The sequence below is a fragment of the Periplaneta americana genome, chromosome 2 (genome assembly GCF_040183065.1).
Source record: "Periplaneta americana isolate PAMFEO1 chromosome 2, P.americana_PAMFEO1_priV1, whole genome shotgun sequence".
NCBI lineage: Eukaryota > Metazoa > Arthropoda > Insecta > Blattodea > Blattidae > Periplaneta > Periplaneta americana.
In genome coordinates, this window is record NC_091118.1 from 30,173,151 (window position 1) to 30,196,605 (window position 23,455).

General features: G+C 37.5%; 1 protein-coding gene and 1 long non-coding RNA gene across 4 annotated transcripts in view; one reads left to right on the forward strand and one right to left on the reverse strand.

Moving 5' to 3' along the window:
• The window catches only part of LOC138691732 (uncharacterized), a 209,704-nt gene that overhangs the window by 76,599 nt on the left and 109,650 nt on the right, over window positions 1-23,455 (forward strand). The gene's annotated exons all lie outside the window — the stretch shown is intronic.
• LOC138691705 (CARD- and ANK-domain containing inflammasome adapter protein-like) overlaps window positions 3,460-23,455 on the reverse strand; it is a 35,485-nt gene continuing 15,489 nt past the window's right edge. For 2 of the 3 annotated variants that reach the window (XM_069813981.1, XM_069814000.1), the window contains one exon: window positions 17,404-22,250. In XM_069813981.1, the coding sequence (XP_069670082.1) occupies window positions 21,651-22,250 (600 nt within the window). In that variant the 3' untranslated portion in view covers window positions 17,404-21,650. Of the gene's footprint in view, window positions 3,600-6,156; window positions 6,233-17,403; window positions 22,251-23,455 lie in introns of those variants that run through there. The other variant, XM_069813989.1, reaches the window with a different exon arrangement.

Sequence of the window (23,455 nt, forward strand, 5' to 3'; positions counted from 1 at the left end):
GCTGTTGAGGCTATAGTAAATCAGTGGCCCAATGATGTTGATGCATCACCAGAGTCTTTCTTCAATGAATTCAAGATGTGGAGAAGAAATTTCCTTGATCAGAAAAATCTTCACCTAATACCTACTGATTTTATATCATCTTTGAACAGGTGCAATGAAATTATTTTTCCCTGCACTCGCAAGGCGCTGAAACTTTTCTGCACATTGCCTGTAACTACAGCAACACCAGAACGGTCGTTCTCAACATTGCGGTATTTGAAGACTTACTTGAGGAGCACGATGGGAGCAGACAGATTAAATGGACTGGCCTTGATGTATATACATAAAAATGTAGAAGTAAAAGCTCATGAAGTACTGGATGAAATGTCTAAGAAGCCTCGTCGCCTTCTTCTGTAAATGCCATTCTGTCATTGTTTTTGTATTGCAGTCATTGTAAATGTTAAAATTAAAAAATTATGGTTTATTTAACAATGCTCGCAATTGCCGAGGTTACATCAACGTCGCCAGTGTGCAGGAATTTTTCCCTCAGGACTTCTTTTACATGCCAGTAAATCGACTGATATGAGGCCTGTCGTATTTAAACACATTTAAATGCCATCGAGCTGGGTTGGGGTAGAACCCGCAACTTTGAGCACAGAAGGCTATACCGACTACGCTACTCAGGCCAACTTGTAAATGTTTGAGACTCGGAAACAAATTGTGAGTATATAAACTTATTTCTCATTACTCCATTTTTACTATCTCCTCAAATCCCTCCCCGAAAAAAAATCCTGCCTCCGCCCCTGACAAAAAGCATATATAAATCGTTGTATATGCTGATAACCTAGCAGGCCGAATTTCTACAAAGCTATATATTCCCCTCTTATTATAAACGACGTTGCCCTAGTTCAGATCCTATAAATTGTCTATTAAATATACGAGGTCATTCAATTAGTCGCAAATTGAAAGGACAGGGACCTCTCAAATTGCAGATTTAGTTTTCACGGCGCTTCTTCCGACGGCCTTCACATGCTTTGTCATCGAACAACAGATGACGGCGTCTTGCCATCCTAACGGCAAACACCAGCCAACTCCTCCTCGCCCCGTTCCATGATCACTTGATCAAATCTCAGTCCCCCTCGCGTATGTGGTACCTAAGAGGTTACGTCCAATTTCGGCTTCCCCTTCAAAATTTTCTAGAGCTCCTTCAGGGGAGCAGCGTAATCCGGAGTGAGACTAGTGGCCAACAGGCTTGGAGCTCACATATTTAGTTTTGTACAGCCCCCAATCCCTTGCAAGGACGCGTTTTGCCTACCTTTTAAATTTGTCCTCCCAATTCTCTTTCGATTTTTCGAATTCTTCAAAGCTAGCATCAGCTAGAGAAACTCATGAATAAGTAAAATCTTCAGCCACAACAAAAGGACTGGAAGTGAACAGAATAACTAACAACATAAATGATGATAAAAATAAACATTAAATACACCTGAAAGCATAAAATTGATGAGCATGTAATGTAAGTAGTGAAAAACTTATTTACGATCCAAAATTCGTAAGCAGAGAGGGAGAGAGGGGGGAGTGAGAGGGAGGGAGGGAGATGGAGGGAGGGGGAGGGAGGGAGATATATATATATATATATATATATATATATATATATATATATTGTTTCAATAATAATTTTAAAAAATGTTATTTTATTATTTTTGTTTCTTTAGGGTGCAAAATATGCACGAAAGTGTCTTTCTTTAAGAAATATTTACCGAAATCAAACCATTTTAATCACGGAAATGAGGGTAAATTAATCACTATAAAATCACACCCCTAATAATACACTTCTGTTCTATTAGGAACATGACTGGACTCCACAGCCCCGCATGTGATAATTAGGGAAAGGAAGTTCATGCATTTGCATATTTGTTCTCTATCATTGTGTGAATATGCTGGAAGATTATTTACATGAATCACAAATTTTTTAATACAATGATACCGATATTACTTTTATTGTGCATAAAAGTGCATATTTTGCCTTTATTTACAAAAGCATCATATTTTAACATTTATGCAGGGAAACTGCATAGTATGTATGTTTATTTGTCTTTCCCTCATTTTTAAAAGTGTGTAACCTCGTAAACACGACTAATTTATGTTTATGAATTTTGAACGTAACGATGACGCCCTCATAGGGAGCCTCTCAAGTTAGCAATTGGTATTCCTTTACTGCAGTCTTTAGCAGATTTCGATAGAACAATATCCAGTTTAACATCAGTTCCAGGAAATGTAGGAGATAAAGTGAACGAGAAAACAGCAAATATTCTTTCCAAAAACTCTGGCTATTATCAACTTAAAGAAATTCAAGATATTCTCGAAGGAACAACGCCCCAAAAACCAACAAAATTTTCTACAGAACAGCTCACAGCTTTTGTGCAAGCCCCTCTTACTTCTTGTGACGAAGAACGAATTTTTTTGCGCTACGAAGCTATGCTGGGAGACAACAGGCGAAGAATTACAACAGAAAACATATTGTCCAAATTTCACGAGATGATCCCTACGAGGAGAATATGGTCCTTGTGGGGTAAGAGGAGAGAGTACGCCAGTAACTCAGCGTTCTTGAAGAAGCAGGTGGATGGGAGTGATGTCATTGGCCGGCCAGTTCGAACAAGGCTCAGTCAATGGTCGGCCAGTACCATGTCGGGGATAGGTTACAAGAGTGGGGGAAAAACTCGCATTCCTTGCTCGGATCTTCTCGTGAAATGCGGACTGTACGTCACTGGTTAGTTGTGAACTGTAACAGCATAAATGGAGCATTCAGCAATGAAGCAAGCACTTCAAAATCCATAGACTAAACGTAAGTTACCTATACCTGTTAAAATAATCTCAGACTGATAATGCATATTTTGTAGCATATTTATCTATTTTTACTGCATAAATGCATACATATTCTTCACGTTTTTAGGGCATGAACTTCCTTTCCCTGGTGATAATGCAGTTCCCTTTCACTGGTAACTCGAGTTCAGTTCGTTCCTAATGGAAGATTCTTCACAAGAATAGTAATGATACTTCTGTCGTGTTTGCAGCACTGCACCTGCTCAAGACTGCAAAATGGGTACCAGTGCTGTGTGCCCGTACTCAAGCGCCACTTCCAGGGCTGTCTGTCCATCCCTATTCCTCGCTGCCCGCTGAGCGCCATGTAGCAACAACACCTGCACCACTGGGCCGCGGCCCATAGACACTGCATGGTGCAGTGGAGTCCATTCGCTTGCATCAGGTTCATTGACCCATGCCCCGGCTGCCAGCAGCAGCTGACACACTTCATGGTGCCCCCAGTATGCCGCCTCATGGATTGCAGCAAAGCCCGATCGTTGCGTCTTCATATCCAGCAGTGCCCCGGCAGCCAGCAGCGCCCTGCATGCATCCTGGCGGCCTTCCTTTGCTGCCAAGTGCAAGGGTGTGCGGCCATCACGACTCGTAGCATTTATTTGGCTGCCTGCGTCCAGGAGCACCTGCACTGTGTGCGTGTCACCACGCTCTGCTGCCCGGTGTAGCTGAGTCATTCCAGCACTGTCTGTCTTCTCCAGGTCGGCCTCAAATACACGAAGGAGTCTCACAGCTGAAGCTCTGCAATCCTGCAACACAGATCAGAGGAAGCTCAGTCGGCTAGGTGACAGTTCCATTAAGCTGTGTGAAGCAGACTAGCTGATGGGGCACAAGGCAGCAATATTTAGCAATGTCAGCAGAAGTAGCATTAGTAACAGAAGCAGTAACTTTGAGAGAAATATTATACCTATCTATGTTTATGCTCGACCATGCCGAAATGTAGTAATTATACACCTGGTAGCAGTCCTTTAATGCATGTCATTAAAGTACACCTACTCATTAAAGTACAGGTGTTTTCAGCCAATGACAACTCAGCTTACAGGTGTTCAGCCAATAACAAGTCAGCTTTGTACCGTTATAAAACTGCAAGTATCGATTATTCTCGGATATGCAATCGAAAGAGAATTAGCAAAAAGTCACGGAGGCAGGAAATCCAATACTGTCGCAGAACGTTATGTTCTGTTACTATAATAATTAGCGTTAATTGTAAATAATATTCAAATAAATTCAATTTGTCATCTCGTTTTTCAATGTCGAATTCAATAATCAAGGTTATACCAAGTTTAACGGGATTACACAAGGTCAATGATATTATTGTTCCTCGGAAAAAATCAATACTTTCGCGTCTGCGCACATCTCACAATTCACGACCTAGAACAAGGTCACTTCCGATCTTGTCAGATACAAATAAAATGTATACATCTGAATTTACTTCAAGTTAGAAATATGGTCGAGCATAAAAAGTCGTATGAAACTCGCCTATAATGGTAATTAAGAAGCTCGTATGAAAATTATGAAATTCGCTTGCGCTCGTTTCATAAACATCTATACTCGCTTCTTAATTACTATCATTATAGGCTCATTGCATAATGTACTATTATTAGACAGGATTTCCATGCAAATGCATGTTTTTATATAAGCTTGCTACAGTTCTCAAACTTTGTAAATATCAGTTTCATGGCTTAGTGATTCGAAATATGTTTAGGCTACTTTTTCCGTGCATATTTGCATGTTTTGGTCTTTTAATGGTAAATTCATGCATAATGCATGTTTTTTAGATTTCAAGTTTAATAATGCATTTTTTTATATTTATGTTGCATAATATTACGTCCATTTTTATAGTTTCAATGCATATTTTATATTAAATCACATGATACTGGATTTTGTATTTCTGAGCTTACAATATTTGAGTATATGTACTGAAAAATATAAGTGAAATGCTAACAGTTTGCAGGGTTTCTACCTGAGGACTTTGAACCTTACCAGCTAATCCTCTCATGGTATAGTCATACTGGAATTCCACACTCCTGTTCTATACAAGTCTTACCCTGAGGCTAAAATTATTATTAGAAGGATGCCTCTTCTGCTCCCTCCCATACTTTGTAGTTTGGCGACAATAGTACTAACATGCAACATGTACAGGTGTTTCGTGAATTAGCTACTGTATTTGTGTACTGTGGTGATCTGTGAAGTGTTGTAATGCCCCCCGATTAAATATTCTAGAAGAGATCTTGTGGCGCAGTGGATCAAGGGAAAAGAATATCTTAGAAATTTGGAAAGACTGTGAGTAGTACATTGTGCCATTCGAAAATAAAATGTAAGTTTCAATTTTGATAGTGCATATTTTCAGTGTTTTTTTTTTCTTTATTGTGCATATTTGGCCATTTGATAGTGCATGGATGCATGCATATTTTACGATTTGATAGTGCATGAAAATCTTGTCTCTAATTATTACGAAGTCTTGGGATTTCTATGACATGTCATATTTTAATCTTTTTACAAACTTAAGATAAATTAAACACGTTTCCAGCTTTACTGAACTTGTTTCTTGTTTAGTCAACTGTCTGAAGACAGATTTGAACCTCATAAGTGACACTAATAAGACGTCACTTATGAGGTAACTAAGCCTGGAGATAATTGAGTAAGGTGATCAGTTTCTTTCCCCCTCCATTGCATACATCACCAACTAGCTACATATTACACTAAACGACATTTCATACAAGTTAAGAGGATGCGAAGGCATTTCCTTCCCCTTCTACTTGAACCGAGTCCATCAGTGACAGAGCGGTAGTTATTATCTCTTTTACCTGCACCCACTAAGCTGTACACACAGGACAATAAAATATGTAAGTGACTATAAAATACAGTAACACAGGTGTTTGACAATTGCATGTTTAAGTACATTTTAACGCCATTCTTACAATATTTTCAACTAATAATTTTTAGTTTGTATTATGAAGTCGGGGGGAAGTGACACAGTGCTCATTGCCCATTGTGTATGCTGTACAGTAGCAACTAGAGGTGGAGAAAACACTTATAAAGAATTGATTAAATGGCGATCTTACTCGTGTTAATTATGTAAGCATGTGTGGCTTACAGCTGTTTCGGTGCTATTCGACACCATCCTCAGAGCCTACTAGATCTCGGCGCTATCTCAACTTCGCTGCCTGTTGTGTGGGTGCGTTCATGTGATGAAGAGTTATGTCAAATAGTGTGTGTATTAGGCTATGTTTTATATTCATCAATAAACTGATCTTCATTTGCCTCCAGCTGGCTACTGTAACCATGGCAACAGTTCACACTTACTGCTTCCAGCTGGCGCCTCATCTCACGCTCAGCTTCTAGTTCCTGTCTGAGTTTTGCCAGTTCATCCATTATATCTCTGTAATAAAAACAATAAATTCTGGGTTAAAGGAAGCTACAATTGATGGCCTGGTATACAGCATCGAAATACATACAGCAGCTACCAAGTTTAATGTTTAGACAGAGGCTTTCACCTAAGACCCATGTATCAGCAGACTCAGATACTTCAAGTGATCAGGCTATCCTTCTGTAAGCAGGATCCTATCCAAACTAGGGAGATCAGGTTACTGCATACAGGGCATGAATAAATCTAGGTTACTCTCTGGAAAGTATTGGGTATCAGAAAGTAAACCCAAGTGTTTAATACTATATACCAGTGGTCGTCAGCACTCGCTGAAATGGTTGAAGTGTAACGAGTGCAACGTAATATGATCTGTCGTGCAGAAGGAAGAGATAGAAAACATACCCGCCAGCCACAGATACATGCCAGTGCAATGTCTTATGCGCAGGTAAGAGACGAGGGTGCTCTGTGCTGATGACCATTGCTATACTATACCATTCGTAGTAGACGGATATCGATACTCGCGATACCTCAATATCTACGATACTCAGTAGTATCGCAGCATGTCTAATACATCGGAATAAGTTCTCGATACCTTTTCGATACTTTCAATTTCTGCATTTCAAATAATATTCAATCCTAAATCCAAGAATTTCAGCACGTAGTGATGATGTTAAGATCCTCTCTCCAAAAGGCAAAAATCATTGTACCTGGCACGCACAGTTCCCTCAATTAGTAACTAAAAAACAGAAATATACCTGTTCTCTGTCCAATACAATGCATGTGTCGCCTCTACCCTTTTCCTATTATCAGTCGCTTCAATTACTCAATAGTGAATAACAAAAACTGGTGGTGTGGGAAGAGCATCGACCTTTCAGCTTATATCTGTCAACTTGTCAAAACAGCTTAAGTTATAAATAACTATAATAAGCAATATCGTAAATATAAAATAAGAATAAACCGTAGATTAGTATAACTAGTTATAAAATAAAAGCAGTGATATGAAAGGAGGGGGGTGAAAACGATGGTGTGAGGAGACGTACAACCTACCTATACGTACATTAACAGTCCTTGGGAGACGAAGAAAAAGGGTGCTATTCACTACAAAAGATATTTTGCCTAAGCCTTCCCTCTCAGCTTCGAGATTTCTTTTAGCAGGTTGTAATGTTACTGTCAATACTATACAGACGTGGACAAATTATTAGCAAAATTGAAGATTTTTATTATATATTTTTACAAAATATGATTCTTCAATTCAGACTACAGCTGACATTTTTGCGTATTTTCAAATTATTAGCAAAATTGAAGATTTGTAGGCCTATTGTATATGTTTTAGAAAATTTGACTCTTCAATTTGGACTACATTTGATATTTTTGCATATTACAAATTATTAGCAAAACTGAAGTTTTTACTATATATTTTTACCAAATTTGACTCTTCAATTTGGACTACAGTTCACATTTTGGATATTTCCAAATTATTAGCAAAACTGAAGATTTTTATTTTATATTTTTACAAAATGTGACTCTTCAATTTTGACTGCAGTTGACATTTTTGCATATTTACAAATTTTTAGCAAAATTAAAGATTTTTATTATATATTTTTACAAAATTCGGCTCTTCAGTTTAAACTACAGTTGACATTTTTTAATATTTCTGTCTACTATAATGATAGAAATATGCAAAATTGTCAACTGTAGTCTAAATTGAAAAGTAAAATTTTGTAAACAGAATTATCATAAAAATCGTCAATTTTGTTAATAATTTGTCCACGTCTGTAGTGTGTAGTTCATGTCTAACTATTCAACAGCATGTAGTACATTGTGTATCGACTGGAAAATTTACAAAGATGTTGTTTTCTACAACTATCGAGTGTCGGTTTCAAAGTTTTGGTATCGGTATCGAGTATCGACAAAAGCGGTATCGTCCATGGTCGACTGTAGCCTATATCGTCCCATCCCTACGTAGATTTTTTTTACTTGGTTATTTAACGACGCTGTATCAACTACGAGGTTATTTAGCGTCGATGGGATTGGTGATCGCGAGATGGTATCTGGCGAGATGAGGCCGATTCGCCATAGATTACCTGACATTTGCCTTACGGTTGGGGAAAACCTCGGGAAAAAACCCAACCAGGTAATCAGCCCAAGCGGGAATCGAACCCGCGCCCGAACTCAACTCCGCCCTACGTATTAGCTATGCAAATGTCGGCTAAACTAGCGCTCAGGTAGTTCCCTTCATACTCCGCTCATACACCTTGCATATACGAATCTCTGACAGGTTTTTATTATGTCTTGCATATACGATCAACTGCATCGCCGCAAAAACCCAAATATCTTGTTCTTCTGCAGTTTCCTTAACACACATGTTAAATGCAATGATTCACCAATTATACGCAGAAAACTAACATAACCTTATTTACCCAGACAGTTTCCTTCTTACCACTACAATGCACAATTTATTATTACACATTATTCGAAACACTTCATTGTTATTATTCCACGAAATGTTCTGTTGAAAATGGCAACAATTGTTAATGCTAATATCAAATAAGTTTTTACCTTAATAATAGTTACCTGAAAGTTAGGAAGACGCGAAGAACAGCAAAATATTAAAAACAAAACGATATCATAAATTATTTCTGCACTCTAACAATATCGCTACCTATTAACCAATGCGATAAAGAGAAATTAAATAAAACGCTAATTAAATTTCAAAACAGACGACAAATTTAAAAATATCTAGCTCAACCTCTATCACCCTGTCACAACTCGTTGGCCAATGCTGCCAACCTGCGTTAAGGAATTTCGAAAAAGATAAAATTTAATCCTAATTTAATGAAAAAATTGGAAAGTTGGAAGACTAAAAAGGACGTGATAATTCTAAGGTACCGGGGGGAGGGGGGGAAACATTACAGGAAACACTTTTATCTTTATGTTACATATATTATCATCTCGGGTTAAAATATCAATGTCAGAGCGCAATGTGCGTCCGAATTTCTTCCATACAGTGAGCCCCCTGACCAAATAGTAAATACTTTAATATTTTGTAACCTTGACTAGTGCATTTGAAAAAAAGTGAAAAAATGTAAATCCGTGGCGCTACAGCCCATGAAGGGCCAAGACCGACCAGTCGGCCGCTGGCCTCACGTTCACATGCCGAAATAGAACTGGACGATCATCCAACCAGAATGGAGGTATCGTGTGGTTAGCACGATGATCCCCCCCAACCGTTATAGCTGGTTTGCGAAACCGGATTTTCGCTACCTATTGTAGCTCCTCAAGTGCATCACGATGCTGGGTGGGCACCGATCCCATACACTAGCCGAAATTTCATGGGAAAATCTCTTCCCCCATGAGGACTCGAACCAGCGAGCATTCTGTAACGCAAGTCCTAGGCAGGATGTCTTAGATCAGCTCGCTCGAATTTGCCCCTTCAAGCTCGCTGGCCTCTCCTACTCTCTCCTCCCATTCCTTCACGCTTTTAGCTGCGTGTGGATTTTAGAACAAATTAATGTTGTGAAATTTTATTAAGATGAAAGGATAGGTAATTTTATTACAAAGTTATCATTAAAGAGCCACAGAACTATAGCCTACGTACATATAGGTAAATCACATTCTGCTTCAAAAGCTCATGACAGTTTTTACTATATAAATTACTGAAAGAAAATAGATATTATTACATTCTTCACGTAATATTTAAATAAATCATAGTTCCTCTGTAACAATAGATGTGTGACTATACGAATGATGAAAGTATTATAACATGTACACATAAAATAAATTGTAGAAGTGGATAAACATAAATGATTTCATTTTTATAATACATATAATTCGTTGCAGCTTGCAAAACTCAATCTGAGAATAAATAAGATTATTTCATTTTCATATTGCACATAATAAACTTAGAGTACCCTACCTGTTAATAAATATGCCGTTGAGAGCAGGAGTGGCAAGTCAAAAATGGGTAATGAGGGTTAAAGTAAACATTCTGTAAAATATAGCGCAAAGTAGCAATTAATATTAAATTTATTTTAACTATTAGTAGTCAGTGGATAGCAAGAAGGCCATATTAATTTTGACTTACACCACTTTTGCTCTGAACGGCTCAAATAGAACAGATTTAATTTTCATACTATACACTACGTCAATAAATTGAAATAAATAATATCCAACTTGTTAAATAAATGAATCAGCTATTGTTGAAAGGAACTAAGTCAACTTTTTAAAGTTTTGATATAATCGAAAAATACTGTTTTGTGGATAATCTATCGAAGATTAAGCCAACATATATTGTACACATAAAAAATATGTGTACAATATATGTTGGTTTAATCTTCGATAAATTATCCACAAAACAGTATTTTTCGATTATCTCAAAACTTTAAAAAGTGGACTTAGTTCCTTTCAACAATAACCGATTCAAATATTTTCATTTTCATAATATTATACGAGGGAGAGTCAAATAGTAACCTTAATAAATTGTTTTATTAACTGAATATGTACAATAAGACTACAAACACTTTATCACTTTTCAATATAGTCCCAACTACGTTCAATGCAAGTGTTCCTTTATACTACTGTATGTTAAAAGTGATAAAATGTTTGTAGTTTTATTATACATATTCAATTAATAAAACAATTATTAAGGTTACTTTTTGACTCTCCCTCGTACATAATTATAACATACTATCCAACCTGTTAAAATAAAATAAATTTCCGGTATTTAATTTTCATACTACACATTATCGTCGTTCAGGACAGACACTATGTGCGGTTCGTTTTGTCGAGTGTGGCGAAGTTCGATATTAGCTGATGTTCGCTCTGCAGAAGGAGGTCTTTCATGTTTGTTCACCAATATTACGAAAATATCCGCTGTCCTCTTCCATCCCTTCATACTTTAAACTAGTGTCGTGCATTACAAGCGTGAGATTCTGTTCAAGTTTGTCGAGTATGGTGAAGTTAGATATTCGCCTATGTTCGCGCTGTCGTGTTTGTTCCACCGTGTTATAAAAAAAATTCGCTGTTCTCCACTCCCACCCCTTCATGTTTTAATCACTTAAGGATTTTAGCACGGATCTTGTGATTAGTTTGTCATATGAAATAAGACGAAGTTTGTAAAATCATGGTTGCCGCTTTCATGTTCAAACATTGCAGAACACTATTTCATATGAAATAAGACGAAGTTTGTAATGTTTTGGTTCCCTCTCTTATGTTTGAACATTGCACAATACTAGAGTCGACGGCAATTCGGAAGGCGATCGTCTGCTAGCGTTTGCGTCGAGAGAAACAGATAGAGAGAGCAAGGCAGCGTACAACATTGTCACATCGTACTTCACGAGCACGTGCAATACAAATAGCGCAGGAGATAATTTAAATTATCAAAACATAATAATGACCTTAGCCGTTGATTACTGTAAGCATGACACCAAACAAAAACTCTTTCCTTTACTAACAATATTCTTTGCACTGTTCTCAATCCCACACCACATGCTTCTACAGTCGTTTCTTGCGTGTTGGCAACGTTGCAGCCAGCATCAAGATGGCCGGGAGCGTTCTCCTCGTCAACATTTTAAAAATAAATATACACCTTAAACACTATTTTTCGCGCCTGCCTGTGCAATACTTGTCTTTTTACAGTCTCTTCTTCCATTTATTTACCTTACACACACAGTAAATGTTAGTTTTACTTATTCAGTGTAATGAAACACTCACACATGATCAAACGAACTTGGGAAGTGCTTGTTACAGACTGATTCCGATTGGTTCTACTGTACAAGCTTGTGACGTCACATGCCAGAAATGTTACGGCGCATATAGCAGCCGACCGCCTTCCGAACTGCCGTCTAGTCTAGTTGGTAGTATGAACATTTGCGTTTTTTAAATACATTTTGTTTGATTTATTTATATATAGACTATATATTTTTGTGAATATTTAGTAATATTAATAATAAGAAAAAATACCTACAGGGTGATCTAAAATTCCCCTTACAAACTTCTAGGACTTGTTAAGGGGACTGAGTAGATAATATTTTGAACTGGAACCCATGTCCGGAAACGTACCGTTTCCGTGCTACAGCCGTTTGAAAGCAAGCACTGCCTGAACGTACGTCACGTGTCTCAACAAGTAATAGCTTCGCGATTCGTCCGCCTGCAGCGTTACATGATGAGGGGTGCGTACATCAGATCATGTGATGTCAATTGACATTTATCCTACCTCTCGGTTCAGCATGACGGCGCACCTCCTCACTTTTCACTTGCTGTTCGGGAACATCTGGACCGACAATTCGAACAAAGATGGATAGGCCGAGGTGGTCCAATTGCATGGCCTCCACGATCACCGGATTTGACTCCATTGGACTTTTTCCTCTGGGGTCGTATGAAGAGTTTGGTTTATGAGACTACTGCAGAGACAGCAGAAGATCTGGTGGCACGAGTTGTGGTTGCTGCAGGAAAGATTGCAGATACACCAGGTGTGATAGAGCGCGTTTACCAAAACATCATTCGTAGGTACAATGCGTGCAACGAAGTTGGTGGTCACCACATCGAACCGCATTTGTAGTGCAATTGAGTGTTAACCAATCATTTGAAAGGGACAAAAACAGTTTAAGTTGAACTGTAAACAAAAGTGTTTGTGACAAATGATTCAGTTTCCATTTTGTTTCTTTGGTTATTAATGAGTTGAATTGTAAAACAAGTGATGTACTGGGTCACGCCTCGTAATAAAATAAATTACTTGTAAAAGTGGTCGCGTTAAAAACATGTTTTCAAACGGCTGTAGCATGGAAACGGTACGTTTCCGGACATGGGTTCCAATTCAAAATATTATTTACTCAGTCTCCTTAACAAGTCCTAGAAGTTTGTAAGGGGAATTTTAGAGCACCCTGTATAGGCTACTCATTACTGTGTGTATCTTCGCAAGATATGTGCCTGACATCCGTATGCAGCTGAAACATGAAGGTGCAAGGAGAGGAAGTACTAAGGAGAAAGGCACTGGACATAATGTAAGGAAGGGGGAAGATGGAACAAATGCAAAGCGAGTTTCGGTTCTGCAGGGACTCGGAAAACTTGAACTGAATATATGGCTTCTGATCGGTTTTCAACAGACTCGGTTATCTTAGTTTACATACTTCACTTCCACGTACTGCTGGATGCCTAAGGAGTAGGAAGAAGTTCGTAGTATCTTGATATCCTCTCTCATGTTCGAACACTGCACGACACCAGTGCAGTGTTGCCGCGACCTACTCACGAAAATCAGGAAAAAAATCATGGAAAAAAAAAAACAGGAGATAACAGTAGATCAAATAACGATTAATTTCCTCATTCTGTTATATTAATTACAAAACAATGTATACTATAAAAAGGCGATACTGTTGTATTACTACACAATACATCCCCACCACTTAAATGAACAATTTTGCTAATGTAACTATAGCCATCTCTAGTCAATTTATGTAACTAAGTCCATCAACACATGCAGCAATACACAATATATGTTTGGTAGAAATTTTGTCTGTGGATTCATCGGCAATTTGCATTATCTTTCTGTGTTTTCCACTCCCGTTATATTTTGGACAATAGCTGTAGTTTTTGTATGCCCACAAGTTACCTTTGTCGCAATTTCTGAATCTGGATACACAGATTTAATTAGTGCTGGTAAATGCTCCATAATATTGATTAACAAATTACGTTCTACTACAAAAATAGATTGGTCTCACTTCTGCTTCTCTCGCCTGAGTGTTTAATATTTTCTCTCGCCATAGTGTTTATTTTTGTAAAATCACTCGTAAAATCTGATTATTTTTTGTCATAAAGTGTCTGATCTTTTCAAATGCTTTGTATTTCTGCATGCATTTCCAAACCCATTTTTCCCCTTACGGGTGGAAGAGGACAGATACACCAAAATTTAAGAGGTGATTATACATGTTATATATTATATATATATATATATATATATATATATATATATATATATATATATATATATATATATATATATAGTCGGTTTCTTGGTAAAAATGACCAAGTCCAAAATGCAAAATTGTTGGGAAAAGGCATTGAAAGGTTTAATGATCCATCCAAAGATAACTGTACTTCATTTAGATATTAGTAATAAGTAGACTTCGTTGAATTGCCACACGCAGCATGCAATCAGATTGCCGACGTACGGTAGTATAGAAGAGGTAAGCGACCTCCCGGTCTCGTAGTATAAGCAGTTCGTGTTTAGAGATGTGACCGGTCCAAATAGATAGAGCAGCTACAGCTAATGTATACCTATGTAAGCACATGTTTTTGCATTACTGTGGTTGGAATAGTCAAAGCTTAACATTTGTTCAGTGCAGACAAGAATTCAATCAAACATGCTACAATGAGAGTGTTGCTATTCCAAACAATTGCCCCTGGAATACCCTTACCCCCGCAGCCAGTCTTGACTCGTTGGAAAACGTGGTTGGATGATGTTAATTATTATGCAGAATATTACGGCAAAATAATGGAGGTAATTTATGCCTTGGATAGCACAGACAATTCCGCTGTTGCAGCTGTAAAATAATTGCCTTCTGAACAGATATTGGAAGATATTCTGTTCATCGATTCTACTTTTAAAATCGTGTCCAAAAGCATCACCCTGTTAGAATCGTCTAAAATACAACTCTTAGAAGCCTTTAATATAGTGTATAAAGTATCACAAACCGTTATCCAAAATAACGATTCACTAATTTCAGAAAAAGTGAAATGTAAGTTGAGAAACATTATTGCTAAAAATGCTGCCTATTCACAACTTCGTATTATAAATGATGTACCATCAGGTCGCGACAAGACGTCTGAAGTTGGTGTACTAAAAAGTAGTGACTTTCCGTTGTTCAAATATGCACCTATTACATCGTGTGATGTTGAACATACATTTTCCCAATATAAAAACTGTTTGAGTGACCATCGGAGGAGGTTCACTTTGCAGTCGCTCAAAATGTACGTAACTCTTATCTGCAATGCACATATTCAAGGATGATGTGAGTACATTACATTAAATTTTAAGAGTTAATATATCTCACTATAAAATAATTGTGTATTTATATGTTTAGACATTTCCTACTTCAATGATCATTCATTATATTTCATGTTTACATTAGAGGCATACTTTATCCTTTCCACGCCCCCTTCTCATACAGTCTATACTGCGTGCATAGTAAACCTTACGATTCTCGTGGCAATTCCACGAAGTCTAGTAATAAGTTATTTTGAAGGTAAATGTGCTATATTATTAGTTTTTAATATAAAATTATGTCTTAAATTTTCATAATGCTTGGAAGCCTTGGAATGTGACTTGGTCACTTTTACCAAGAAACCGACGATATACATATATATCAAAACTTCTAATATAATTTTCCTTCGATGAAGCACCTTTAAGGAGGAAAAAAATAGTCTTTGTCCAATGTTTACAGTGCTCTATTGCGGTAACGACCTGGAAGAAATGATTGCTATACAAGTAGATACGTAAAAATAATCTTAACATTAATGTACGGTATTCATTGTTTTTTTTTTTTACAAATTAAACCGTTTAGTCATAAATTAAATTGAATAATTGCGAAAATCGTTCAAATAAATCTTTCAGCGCAGCGGACCGCCGCGTGTCACTGACTGAGTACAGCCGAGGAGGAGGGGAAGGTAAGGAGTGCAGGTCGTACTTGTCAGAGTTATTGCAATAGCCGTGATGTTGCCAAGTGTTTCATAGAAACACAACGATTTCGTCTAAAATGGTGAATGCTAGATAAAAAAACTTATTTAGATTTTTCAAGTCTCTCCTCATGATCTATTACTAGTTTCATTTTGGTGCAGTGGTTACTTTCCACTCTGTATACTGAGAGAGAGAGAGAGAGAGAGAGAGAGAGAGAGAGAGAGAGAGAGAGAGTGTGTGTGTGTGTGTTTGTGTAGTTGTGCAGTATTGAAAATCCGAGCATAGTACCACTGGTGACTTTAGCATGCCCAAAAGGCAGGAGAAATTCGGACTTTTGACGAAAAAATCAGTAGAGCAGTAGAGTCCATGGAAAAACAGGAAATCTCCTGCTAAATCAGTAGGTATGGCAACACTGCACCAGTGCACACCAGTTGACGCTAACTAAGTAGCCACACGCCACGTGCTAAATGTTGTTCATATTTATGTGTGTTAAAGTTAAAAAAGTGATGCCCGACATTCATCATGCCAAGTGATAATTTTTTGACGGAATTTATTGAGATTTATAGAGCTGGCTCTGTGAAAGGTGAAATCAAAGGATTATGTATTATTATTATTATTATTATTATTATTATTATTATTATTATACACAGACATTACTTTATTTTTCCATTAACACTAATATCTAGGTAATTGTCATTGTCTCAATGTAACACGTGCTGTGCTGATCATACTAATTGTACTATTCCTTTAGTTGTGAGATTATATTCATATGTATTAATTCTTTTATTTTTTTTAGTTAATAGTATACTAGAATGTATTTTCCTGTTTGTGATTATGTATTCAGTCTTTTTTTTATTATATACAGAGGTGTGAAAATTATTAGAATAATCTTAATTTTAAAGGTTTTTTAATAGTTCCTTCACAAATATTAATTGAATTGATAAATATTGGTATATATTACTATACTGATGTAGGATATATTTACTACTAACAATGCCGGAAAGCATTGTTGTACATTGGTATTTTTCTTATTTTACAATTGGTATGGGAATTCAGAAATTATTATATTATGTTGACGGAATTGGAAACATAAAAAATTATTATATGCACAAAACAGATGTATACGTTCTTTTGAACCTTCACAACAATGTAAACGCAAAGAACAATTTGTTTAAAGCATTTCTTAATTAATTTTTGATGTTTCCAATTCCGCCAACATAATATAAAATTTCTGGATTCCCATAACAATTGTAAAATAAGAAAAATACCAATGTACAACGATGCTTTCCGGCATTGTTAGTAGTAAATATATCCTACATCAGTATAGTAATATTATATACCAATATTCATCAATTCAATGAATATTTGTGAAGGAACTATTAAAAAACCTTTAAAATTAAGATTATTCTAATAATTTTCACACCTCTGTAATATATATATATATATATATATATATATATATATATATACATATTATCATTATTATTATTATTATTATTATTATTATTATTATTATTATTATTTTAAAGTTAATACTGATTGTGTATATGTATTCAATCTCTCTTTTTTACTTTATTATGTTTATTATTTTTAAGTTAATATTTGTATACCGATATGTATTTTTCTGTATGTGATTTGATCCTGGTTGAGTGGAAGAAAAGGCCTGATGGCCTTAACTCTGCCAGGGAAAATAAAATTATTATTATTATTATTATTATTATTATTATTATTATTATTATTATTATTATTATTATTTATTTTTTTTACAAAAATCTGAAGAATGCAGTATTTGATGCTGTTGTGGAGTTGTATCGTAAAGTGGACCCTAAGTTGATAGGGTGTATTGTGTATTGTGAAGGAAATTCAGTCGATGAGGGGCTCTTTCAAGAAAGAGCTTAAAAAATGCGAGAAGTTTAAAAAGAGTGGTGCTTCGAGTGATGATTAATAGGTACACACCTGTGGTATTTTCATCTATTATTGTTAAGATCTTCGTAACTACGTCCAGTGGCGAGGAAACGGAGAGTAGCAATAAGCCTTTCTTCCGCAAGTATACTTCGTCTCATTGCAGTGTCTTGTTTCGCAAGATGAGGTAGCATTAAATTAAGAAATTTGTCGAAGGTTTTTCCACCCATCCTTAAGTAATTCTTAATTTTTTACTAGGTTATTTTACGACGCTTTATCAACAGCTTAGGTTATTTAGCGTCTGAATGAGATTAAGGTGATAATACCGGTGAAATGATTCCGGGGTCCAGCACCGAAAGTTACCCAGCAATTGTTCATATTGGGTTGAGGGAAAACCCCGGAAAAAATCTCAACCAGGTAACTTGCCCCGACCGGGATTCGAACCCGGGCCACCTGGTTTCGCGGCCAGACGTGCTAGCCGTTACTCCACAGGTGTGGGCAGTAATTCTTAAGATCCTCCAGATTATCATCTCTTAGTTCTCTCAACAGAGACATGTGACAATATCTATCTCTTTTAGCTAGCCAGGTCTTCTATCATAACGTCGTTTTTTTATATTTCTGTTAAATGAAGTTCCTATAACAGCACAGGCAATTACATGTTTTTTTCTTTCCTCTCATTCATATCGTTAAATTTCAACACAATTGCTTCAACTCTACAAGCACATGCAACATAATGGAGTCTTCGAAAGAAAGAATCAAGTTGAAAATTTCTACATGACAATGTGCCATTCCAAATGATACGCCAAATGACAAGTTTTTGACCATACACTCACGATCTTTCTCTCGGAAGTGGAACGTGCCGCGCTATTACGTGAAAAATCCCTTGGTGACTTATTTACGTACCACAGTATAGAGAACATACAGTAAGGACACCTAAGCCATTTCGTGGGAACAAATTCTGAGTGCGCATGTCACGAAACCGGGTGTATTATCTGGAACCTCCACCAGATGGATCTCCATCTACGACAGGCTGGCATAATTTAATATTAAATGAAAACATTCATTATTCATCTTTTAACAATTTTAAAGACATGAGGTAAAGGAATGGCAATATAACCATAATAATAATTACTTCCGTATGCAATCATCATGAAAATATTCACTAATTGACGCTAACGTTCAAGTCACTGTTTGAGGCTTATGTTGGTAAAATTGATCCAAGTACAACATAATACATCATGGCGTCCGTTGCTGTGAAGTGCGAACATGAACATCAACAATGGATGTAAGTATTTTGACTTCCTAGCGACATCATATTAATGATAGATAATATACATACAAGATTATTCGTATTACTGACCAATAAAATAAATAAATAAATAAATATTTTACTAATATTTTGATAGTGGTTTGATACTAGCGACATAGTTGGATTCATTGAGAACTAGACCTTACTGAGCTTGAATTTAGTACCAACAACATCAAAGGAGCCGACAAGAATTGTCCCTACTGATTCTTCTTATACTGTGTACGTACTGTGTATGGGCGATGGCAGTTTTTTCCACGCGCTGATCTTTCTTGCGCGCCAACCATGCCGTTCCAACACGCCACGATTTTACAGAGAAAAGAAACAAAGAATGTGTGTGTATGGTCGACTATTCCATAGCATTCCCTGAAAGCCAGCTGGTGACAAACGGAGGGGGCTGGCCTAGGAACGAGGAGTGTTGCCTGCTCTAATCCTGGGTACGCAACGAACCTTAAGGCTCATTCACAATGAAAATTAAACATAACGTAAGCGTTAACTTAAGAATATGAACGTTACGAATCAGACAATAACTGGATACTAAAGACAAGAAGATCAGAAGAAACGCAGAGCAATGACTTCAGTACCGAGCAGAGAAATAACACGGGAGGAAAGAATGCGAGGAAATCAGCAGATTACGAGGAGAGACGCAAACGTCAGCAACCCAGCGTATGTAGGCAGAGTGCGAATAGTTCAACATGTAAACAGCTGTTACTTGAGATCGATGCCCAAGCTACGAGTACGTTGCATAGTAAATCTACAGATGGTAGGGGAAAACGGATCTATCAAGAATCTTCAAGGAGGCAGTCAAGTGCGTCAACAGAGGGAAGCTGCCAGAACCCGGGACCTTCGACAGCAGATGGTTTACTAGAACAGATATCGTTTAGGAAAAATGACTTAATAGGGGAATTAAACAAGACAAAGAAAAAAAAAAGGGAAAGATAGATGATCTTTTTATGAAGATTAAAAAGTAATTTCATTGTATGTGTTAATTGTGATGGAGGGAATAACAATATTGGTGAAAGTGTGATAAATTGTAATTGGCTAAAAAGTGGAATTAAATAATTATATTGCTAGGGGATGGGGACAAATGAAATAATCGAAAGAGTGGTAGAATGGAGCGAACACTAGAGAAGGACGTGATCTGGTCGAGAGAATCCAAAGTGTGGAAATGTGCGCGAAATTCTTATTAGAAATATGTGAATGAACTGTAATAAAGATTAGGGTGGTAGTATTATACAATCGACTTGAAAAGCGAATAACAGTTAAGACTAATATGTGTCAATAGGATGCCCCAGATACTGACTGAAAAAATGAGAAAATTCGTCCGTTATTACGCGGTTACAGATGAAGGGACAAAGCTGTAATTGTAATACTTACTTACTTACTTACTTACTTACTTACTTACTTACTTACTTACTTACTTACTTACTTACTTACTTACTGGCTTTTAAGAAACCCGGAGGTTCATTGCCGCCCTCACATAAGCCCGCCATTGGTCCCTATCCTGAGCAAGATTAATCCAGTCTCTACCATCATATCCCACCTCCCTCAGATCCATTTTAATATTACCTTCCCATCTACGTCTCGGCCTCCCCAAAGGTCTTTTTCCCTCCGGTCTCTGAACTAACACCCTATATGCATTTCTGTATTCGCCCATACGTGCTACATGCCCTGCCCATCTCAAACGTCTGGATTTAATGTTCCTAATTATGTCAGGTGAAGAATACAATGCGTACAGTTCTGTGTTGTGTAACTTTCTCCATTCTCCTGTAACTTCATCCCTCTTAGCCCCAAATATTTTCCTAAGAACCTTATTCTCAAACACCCTTAATCTCTGTTCCTCTCTCAAAGTGAGAGTCCAAGTTTCACAACCATACAGAACAACCGGTAATATAACTGTTTTTTAAATTCTAACTTTCAGATTTTTTGACAGAGCTGTAATTGTAATACCAATAGTAACGAAGTTCTAGTTCTAATAGTTAAGCTATAGTTAATTAGAGTACCTAAAGGATTAATACGTAGGACGTCACTATCATGTATATGCTTTGACAACGGTATGTAAATGTAAGTATAGTTATGGTGAGTACCTGTATACAGCAACATGAAGGTGCACCATTACTTGTATGATTTTTTTGATGACATTAAATATATATCATATATCATATATATCATATCATAAACGTTACGGTAAAATCAAGTTTCCTCATATTCTGTCGTATACTTCAGCGCTCCACGATTGTGTACTGTCTGCAAATCACGTAAGCATAAGCATGAAAGTTTGGAGTTTGCAAATTTTCATGTTAACGTCTTACGGCAATGTTTATGTCAATGCTTATGTGAATCATTGTCAATGATCCCATTTGGTAGCCTGGGCGCAAACTTCTGTGTTTATGTTACGGTTATGTTTAATTTTCATTGTGAATGGGCCTTTAGTATAGTCAGCCAGTGTGGGCTTGGAAATGTGCCTAGCATGAGGGTTAGCACAATAGATCTTGTAAGGTCGCAGTGGGTCGTAGTGTCCCCTTGCCGAAATTCAATTGCATTCAATTCAAATGCTATGGTGGGGGATTCACCTGAAGTATGGCCACTACTTGTGTATGATTCTCATTAGCTGCTATATCCTCGGCCGTCCGTCCATCCGGATATCTCGTCGTCGGCCGAGTCCTCAATGTGCGATCAGCGCCATGACGTAACAACAGCCGCACCACTTCGGTGTGACCACGACTTGCTGCACAGTGCAGTGGCGTGAACTGCTTTGAATCAGGCTCGTTGGCGTTCGCTCCAGCTTCCAGGAGCAGTCGACACACTTCAAGATGTCCCTCCACTGCAGCCACGTGCAGCGCAGTACGGCCTGATGACCGTGCCTTCACGTCCAGCTGTGGCCTGGCAGCTAGCAGCGCCTCGCACGTACCCTGGTGGTCTGCCGACGCTGCCAGGTACAAGGGCGTGCGCCCACCAGAATCTGTAGCATTCACGTTACTGCCTGCGCTCAGAAGGCCCGGCACTGCATACATGTGCCCTCGTTCTGCTGCGCGGTGTAGCAGAGTCTTCCTCGCAGGGTCCCTGGCCTGCAGGTCGGGCCTGACGTCCCTCAGGAGCCACACAACAGCATCTCTCGCTCTGTCCTCGGCTTCTACAAGCCGCTGCTGCGCCTCCTGAAACATGAAAAAAACAATCTCAGCACCACATTGCCCCCACTCAGTGTTGCCAACCATGTTGGAGCAAAAGAAGTAAATGGGAACCCCCCCAAAAAAAGAAAGAGAAAAAAAAAAGTAGAATTTGGAATACTGTCAGGAGTGTAGGGGAGAGTTGGGTAGTATCGGACATCGGGTAATATCGGACAGTGCGTTTCTTTCATCTACTACCAGATGGTAGTACCTGAATGACATGGTTAAGTTTCTGTATGCGACATCACAGAAACGTAACCATGTCATTCAGGTACTATCCTCTGATGGTAGATGAAAGAAACTCACTGTCCGATATTACCCGATGTCCGATACTACCCAACTCTCCCCTAATCGTGCCAGGGCGCCGCCCCACGCCGGTACTTTTTTCTGCAATCTGGGAGAGTCCTATTTCCTTATTTTTACTTTTAAAAATAGTAATAATAAAAGAAATAATTTTCCTCTGATTGAGGTTCTGGCTGATGTGTAGGCTACGTCTGTTATCAGGCAGTACATCTCACTTGACGATGTGTCAGAAGAAGAACATATTGTTTGTCTGATTAGTGTAACATGTTACTAGTCAGCGATGTATGCAATGGAGGAGGAAAGGAACTGGTCACCCTACTCCATTATATCCTGACCTAATTGCCTCATAAATGGTGCCTTGTTGGTATCACTTATGAGGTTCAGACCTGTCTTCGGACAGTTGACTAAACAACAACAAATAATAATAAATTATTGTGTTACTTGCTTCTTACTCAACTTTATATTTTATAAGGATTAGTAGTAGGCCTATGCCTATGTATAATAGCAGCGACATTATTATTAATAAGTAGTAGTAGTAGTAGTAGTAGTAGTAGTAGTAGTAGTAGTAGTAGTAGTAGTAGTAGTAGTAGTAGTAGTAGTAGTAGTACAGACGTGGACAAATTATTATACTAAAACTTTTTCTTGGAAACATAATATAATTCGTCATATCAACTATCAGTATAATTCACAGAGTCTCTATTGCTGTAAATATGATTGTTTACATCTTCTGGTATATCTTTTCAATGGTTATAAGTATATTTTTTCTGACTATGTTGGTACTACTGGTGTTTTAATTATATACTGCAGAAGATATTCTCCGATGGCCTGCAAGAAGAACGGACATGAACGAATTTGAAAATCTGTGATCTAATACTGAAGAAGAAAGTGAA